Source organism: Erythrolamprus reginae, chromosome 3, assembly GCF_031021105.1.
Source record: "Erythrolamprus reginae isolate rEryReg1 chromosome 3, rEryReg1.hap1, whole genome shotgun sequence".
NCBI lineage: Eukaryota > Metazoa > Chordata > Lepidosauria > Squamata > Dipsadidae > Erythrolamprus > Erythrolamprus reginae.
The window spans coordinates 198,804,042-198,811,725 of NC_091952.1; the positions used below are offsets into that span (position 1 = coordinate 198,804,042).

The 7,684-nt window shown below is 34.4% G+C and overlaps 1 protein-coding gene across 2 annotated transcripts in view; it reads right to left on the bottom strand.

Annotated features, from left to right (window-relative positions):
* ARHGAP28 (Rho GTPase activating protein 28) overlaps positions 1-7,684 on the bottom strand; it is an 89,529-nt gene that overhangs the window by 33,932 nt on the left and 47,913 nt on the right. For both annotated transcript variants that reach the window (XM_070747568.1, XM_070747569.1), the window contains exons 3-5: positions 3,794-4,011; positions 1,801-1,888; positions 724-881 (exon numbers count right to left, since the gene is read on the bottom strand). In XM_070747568.1, the coding sequence (XP_070603669.1) occupies positions 724-881; positions 1,801-1,888; positions 3,794-4,011 (464 nt within the window). The remainder of the gene's footprint in view (positions 1-723; positions 882-1,800; positions 1,889-3,793; positions 4,012-7,684) is intronic.

A 7,684-nucleotide genomic window follows, 5' to 3' on the forward strand; every position in this document is an offset into this window, starting at 1 on the left:
TTATTTATCCACTTATATAAAATGCTGTTTTACAATACAGTAATTAGTTTTTTTAACACTGAGATTTTACTCTTTTTATATTTTTGCTAATTATTATACTGTTACGGAACCTCTGAAGCAGCACTCATTATTCAATTTCTAGGGAGGAAACCCCACTAAACCTTGGGATCTTAAAGCCTTGTGCATTTTTTCTGAGCTTGTCCAACAGATTCTGGAACTTGTGAAAAGTTTGCTTGAGTTCAGAGAAGAGATAAAGTAATTTTATTGAGTCCTCTGCTCCTTTTAAAACTTTTGATGGATAGAAGAAGGCTTTGTATACCAAATTTGTAGCACTGACTAATTTGAATATAGCATGTGGCTGTTTTATTAGGCATTTCTAATAAACCAGTGATATAGGCCATTGAAATTTCTCTTGACTTTCATAAGTCTTCGGAGACGGGTGGCATACAAATCTAATAAATAAATAAAAATAAAATAATTTGCGATTAAAGCCTATCAAAGATTTTTTTTCTCCCAACAGGAGTGTTCTATTAATAAATTCAGCAAGGTACATTATTTCTTAGCTATTCATTTCAGAATAACATGTTTAGAAAACAAACAAATTTTCCTTTTTTAAAGACAAATCTCCAAAGTTAATGTAACATATAGCGATTATGCTTGAAAAAAAATTATTTCATTTCAAAAGAAATGCAAAGTACATAAACTTGAGGAGCTTGAACTTACAGGTAATGCAGAATCGTCTTTTTTTAACCTTTGACTTTTGTGACATTCTCTGTGTTTTGGAGGTACCGTGATTGATTCTGAGAAGGACATTTCAAGGGAAAGCTCCTCTTTCTCCAACTGGCTGCCTTTACTGAATTCATATTCCATACAGTCACTAGCTGAAATCAAGGGACAATTTTCATGAATGCTGTTTTGTCCATGGAAAAATAACACATTCAAAGGCTGGAGAAACTAATTCTATAGCATTAACCAGTTATTTCTGTTGGGTTTATAGTAAGAACTACATGACAATTTATGAAATAATTATGAAGATATTTTTATTCATTTATTCCACCTCAATTCCTGAACTGAGGTCCAGGGCTCAGAAATGATGGATCTGAAGTAAATTTGTAGATGGAATGAAAAAAAAAAAGATTTCCTCCCTCTGCATTTTGGGTTTTAATCAGGTGCAGACAATATGATGCTCATGGTAATAAAAACTCTGGTTTGGTTTCTGTCAAAAGGGTTTAAAAAATTGAAATAATATGGGGAATTATTTTAATATACATTCAGTTTATAAAGATTAATGAGTGAACAAAAGCATTCTCCACAGATTTCTCCACAGATTCTGTGTTTCCAAAAAAACCTTTGATATACTGTGTGTGTGTGTGTATGTGTGTGTGTGTGTGTATTGCTGATTAGATAGATTTGTTGCTATAGAAATGGCTACTATATACTGTGGTTCAAAAGTAAAAAGTTGAGTTTGTAATGTTGTTATCTTCTATTGTGCTAAAGCAGTGTTTCTCAAATAGTGGGGTGCCGGAGTCTTGGAACAATGATGGGGAGGCGTGTAGTCCGTCGGCACCACCATCCTTTTTTGGAAATTTTTGGTGAATTTGTTTGTGTCTACAGTCATGACAGAGAGTTTGTGTCTATAGTCATGACAGAGAGTTGGGGGGGTACAAAATGTTTACTTCCTCCTGAAGTAATAATATATAAGATTTCTGCATTAAAATTTAAATAGGATACTACCACCAACAGTCAAACTATACCCCAGATATATATATATTTTTAAGCAATCTATTAGAAGATACTTACAGTTAACCATTTTCCAATCTGGATTTTGCACAGAGAAATCAATACCATTGGTTGTAACAGGTAACATTGGTAAAGTCTCAAACGTAGGCTGGAAGACAAGAAAACATTAGAACAATTTATCTCTGATACAAATCTGTAATTTTAAATATGCAATTAATTGACTTTGTTAACATTATACAATTTGTCTTTCTTCATACTGGACAAAGTAAATTGAAATTGAAATTGAAATGAAATTATAGTTCATTAAAACAAAAAGGAGGGGGGGGGACCACATAGAATTCCATAGCATTATACACAATTAGCTAAAAAATATGAATGGAAATAATTAGCTTTATATTAACTTATTTTTATTAAATTTTAATTTGATACTTAATATTAAAATAAAATATTTTATTAAATTATTACATTCATTGGTTTTTTTATTAAAAATAATTCACATTGATTGAAATACAGCTGTTCAGTATGGCTTCTCCCATTTGCTTAGCTTCGGTACTATCAAAGTGAAATTATCATTCCAGCTTTGCTTATCATATAGGAGGACAGAAGGAAAAGGGGGGACATGATAGAAACATTTAAATATGTTAAAGGGTTAAATAAGGTCCAGGAGGGAAGTGTTTTTAATAGGAAAGTGAACACAAGAACAAGGGGACACAATCTGAAGTTAGATGGGGGAAAGATCAAAAGCAACATGAGAAAATATTATTTTACTGAAAGATCCTTGGAACAAACTTCCAGCAGACGTGGTTGATAAATCCACAGTAACTGAATTTAAACCTGCCTGGGATAAACATATATCCATCCTAAGATAAAATACAGGAAATAGTATAAGGGCAGACTAGATGGATCATGAGATCTATTTCTGCCGTCAGTCTTCTATGTTTCTCTGTTTCTATAACTGAAATTATACAATGACAACTGGAAATAAAATGATCTATTAATGAATAGGACAGAAAACAAAATATTGATAATAGAGTGAGTTCTTGTGTACTGATATTACTGATGGTAAAACTGCCTTGAATATGACAAGTTTTGAACTGACAGAGCTGTGGGCAAAAGGAAGTTTTGATATGTGTTTTATAGAAAGGCATTTTATTTTCAATAATAACACATTTTAAATGTGATTTTTAAAATTACCGTAAGTCCTATACATAAAATACTTCAGTGAAGATATACTGAAATAATAAGTAGACTTCTATTGCAAATTATCCATTTTATATATAAACATATGTTAAAATATTTTTTTGTTATCACTAACTAATAAGTTTAGAAAATATAATGAGGTGGCCTCAGTAATTTGAAATACATTTGTACTTGCACATATTGTATTCTGGGGTGGCGCAGCAGGTAGAGTGCTGTATTGCAGGCCACTGAAGCTGACTGTAGATCTGAAGGTCAGCAGTTCAAATCTCATCACCGGCTCAAGGTTGACTCAGCCTTCCATCCTTCCGAGGTGGGAAAAATGAGGAGCCGGATTGTGGGGCAATAGGCTGGCTCTGTTAAAAAGTGCTATTGATAACATGCTGTAAGCCGCCCTGAGTCTGAGAGCGGCATAAAAATTGAATAAATAAATAAATAAAATAAATAAATAAATTCCTTTTTACAAAATTTAAATGAGGTTTAATGTCACATAATTTCTTCATGGAAACACATAAAAGGTGATTGAATAAATCATAGAAATGTTTAATTCTTTTTTTTTCAAGTTTGAATCTCTTATCGGAACAAAAATTGACTTGAATTTATGAACAATATCTGGTGAATTTTTTAAAGAAGAGCGCAGTTCTTATGTATCATCATCTTATTCAAGAGCAAAATGTGTAAAACAAAAAGGGAAAGAGAAACTACTTTTTGATGGGCTTTCCTAAACATGTTCTCAGCATTTTGGTACAGAGTATTATACAAATTTAAAGTGAAACTCCACAGAGTAATCAACCAGTGACCAAAATAATTTTTAAAAAATTCAATAATGTCTAAAGCATTAAAATAGTTCACTTACGGAGGAATTATGGATACCAAAGATATCACGCACATCTCTGATTGTGTGTTTATTTTTCTTTCTCATAGTCTGAGAATATGTGGTATATCTCTTCTGCACTGCAGCTGCTTGAGTTCGGGTCAATGTTGATAGCAATGCTTCTCCATTGTCTTCTTCAGATTCTGATATTAATGTAGACAGGCCAACATCTTGTAACCATTCAGCTTCTAGTTCACCTTCTATAGAGGAGGAGAGCTAGGTTAGTCCATGGTAGCAAAATATAAGGCGTCTGGTCACACCACAGGCATTTTTAAAAAAATTAATTGATAAGATACTTCTAATCTGTTTCACATGTAACCTATATCTGCAATCAAGTTGCTTCTACTCCTTAACTCTCACATCACCCCAGCTTAAATCTTCCATCAGCCTAGCCATTCTAGAATTTGATGAGATACAGCTCATGAAAATTCATACCTTTTAATCTATTAGTCTGAGAAGATAAATCCAGGGTCAGCATTAGGAATATGATAAAAGAATAAGAAGATTGACACCACAACATTCCTTCCTTGTTCAATCATCTGATTCTCAAATTTTGATAGAAAAATAACCAGCAAGATCCACAACATGATGTAAACCAATGTTATTCAAGTTCAACATGAACCTTTCAATACTGCTTTAGTATTTTTTTCATTCTTCCTTCCTCACCTGATCTAATTGCTAGTCAGTGTGCCATAACCGCCAATCATGCTCACCTCTATAGGGCTAGGTTTCTATGATTCTTATTTCTTTTAATAAGAATCTTTGTTAAAATATACTTTTGAAAACAGCTTTATATGAGCATGCATGCACAGAATCTGTAGAACAACACAGTTTAGTAGAAACATTTTCAGAAAACTTGAAAGAACAAATTTGAAAAAGAGAGTGGGAAGGGGAAGACGTATTTTTGAAATGTGTAAAAGCAAAATGCTTTGGTATTGGGAATAAATCAGGGAAACCTTTCTGCACAATCATATTGTTCTATGACAAAATATTTTATTTATTTATGTCATCTTGCAGACAAGTTCTTTTATCTTTTAATAATAATTGGCTGAAAATACTGGTATTTGACATCTAGGGTCAAAAGGTTGCACAGTAATCTGATTTTGGGGGGAAAAACAATTTGGAGTATGCAGGGGCACACACATAGCTTCTGTTTGTAACACCTTAAACAAAAGAGTCTGAGGCCCCCAACCTCTTGGTCTTTGGAAACGTTGTCAATGCCTGGCCCTCAGGTGTTAGGACTGAGATGTTAGAGAACTACAATATATGTGTTAATTTTTTTTTTTTTTTAACTATGGTTGCAGAGCACTTTTTACATATTGGATTATTGCAATGTGCTCTACATGAGGATGCTCTTGAAGACCACCCAAAAGCTGAAAATAGTCTAGAACTGCATTTGCAGTTCTGGGCACTTTGTGGTTTGCCCATGCTTGTGTTACACCACTATTGAATAAGCTGTACTTAGTTGCTTTTTAGGTGCAATTCAAGTTAATGGATATCACCTTTAAAATCCTAACATCTCAATGTGAGAGCATCAGCCTATCCTACTAGACCAGATTCAGTGGGCACATTCCAGATCCATTTTTTAAACACTGCCATGTGATGGAACCTTGGAAATGTGATTTCTTTGTAGCCCCTTGGTCTTTTGGAATAGTTTCCCAACTGAGATTTTGGGTGAGGGATTATTTTAACCTTCTGGATGGCTGTGAAAATTTGGCTCATGTCTAAAGCGTCAGGCCAAGATGAGGTTGAATTGGGGGCTAACAACTTGGATGGTCTGGAACAGGCATGAACAACTAATGGGGCATATGAGGAACTGAGACTGTTGTGGAGGGCTGAACCAATAATTCCTGGTTAGTTTTGTCCACTTGTGCACAAGACGGTACTTAGATCAAGGTGGTAGTGGGTAGCTGAGCTTGATCCTTTCATGCGATGATCACCACCATTATTTCATCAGGCTGCTCAAGGTGAGTCGTATTAGTATTTGATATCAAAAATCAGAAGAAATCTGATAGCAGACTTTTCTGATTAACAAATTTTATGAAAAGGCATCAACTTTCATGAGCTGAAAATTACTTTATCAAATGAAATGAAATTTAAAATTTTATGGATAATTTCATGTCTTCTGAGACAGAGATTCCAGAAAGAGAATTATCCTATGTAGGTAATAGAGAAATAATATTAGTGGATTCAAAGTATTAGTGCTACTTATATTAACTTTTAATATTTGATAGAGAACCAGTTTGGTCTAGTAGAAGGCGTATTAAATTCAATTTCATTGAGGGACGCATTAAGGCATGTGGTTGACCTTGGGGTGGAGGTGGGGCAGGTAGGCATGGCCAACTGGGTGGGTGTAGACAACTGAGGTGGGTGTAGCCAAGTGGGTGGGCATGAACTGCTTGAACAAACTTCTGGCATATTTCCTCTTTGAATTGAGTAGATTGGGCCAAAGCCACACTGGCCTGATCTTTGCTCTTTGCGTTGGATAAACCAGGACAGCTCCATGAACTGCATCTGACTACATCATGGGCTGGATCCAGACCGCAGGTTTTGAGTTTGACACCTCTGGTCTAGTGGCTAAGACACCAGACTACAAACTGGGAGATCATGCATTCAAGTCCTTTCTTATCCATGAAAGATAAGACTGGACTTCTTATCTTTTTTCATTTAATTGCAATAAATAATCATTCAACATACAGTGTATCAGTGTGAAACATTGGTCCCTGACTCAATTAATTCATTTAAGTCAGGGGTCCCTGACTTAAGTCAGGGATCCCTGACTTCATGGATCATTACTGGGCAGATTATTGGACTAATTTTGTCTTTGGCCTGACTCAGTCTGTATCTTTCTATTTTAGAAAATACAGTAACACAAAAAAGTATTGGGACTGTACTGGAAAGATTGGACATTCCCTCTAAGATGTCTAGGTCTTCTTCGAAAACAATGAGCGAACATCATCATCCATGAAACCAGCAGGGTGACCTTGGCCAGTCACTTTCTCTTAGCCTAACTGCCCTCACAGGTTTGTTGTTATGGAGAAAATAGAAAGAATGTGTGTTCGATATTTTTTTTGCCTTGATATAATAAAGACAGAACGTAAGTACCTAAGTAAAATAAAGTATGTATTTTATGCTATAAAAATGATGAGCTGGAGCACTGTGTTTATATATGGTCTCTTAATAATTTGTTAAAACATTGAACTTAGGTTTTAGTTGATTTTTAATTATAGCATTCATATTCTTTATTGTATTACTATTTATATATTATACTTTACCAATATTTTTAAAAACATTGCCCTATCTCTGCACTAAGATACACGGATAAACTAAAAGCATCTAAATACTTTCACCACTGTCTTTTATTGAAAAATATCAATGGGAAGATGTCATTGTAATCTTCCAATAGAAGTCTTTGAAGGGGCAGATTACTGGGCCAATTTTGTCTTTGGCCTGACTCAGTATGTATCTTTCTATGTTACTGAGAGTTACACAAAAAAAGTATTTGTTTTCTACATTTCTATACTGTAATTCTCCAAAAGGGGTTATGGCCACCGAGAAAACATAATCAGACTACTATATACCTATACCTAGTATACCTATTATTAACATGTTATTACCGATAAATAATAAAATAATTACTAAAATTATTAAACTCACAATCTTAATCATTACTAGGCTTCCCAATGACAATGATCTAATCCTCAAGGGCTCTTTGAAAAGCTTAGTTGAACATCTTACAAGCCTACTACTGGAAGTAATCAATGAAGAGCTACTGCACTGGTGCGATGCCACAATTAGGGCCTCCAGGTAGATGTCAAGGCAGTCCATGTACAACATGCTGCAGTTATTACTACAAAAAATGACAAGGGCTGA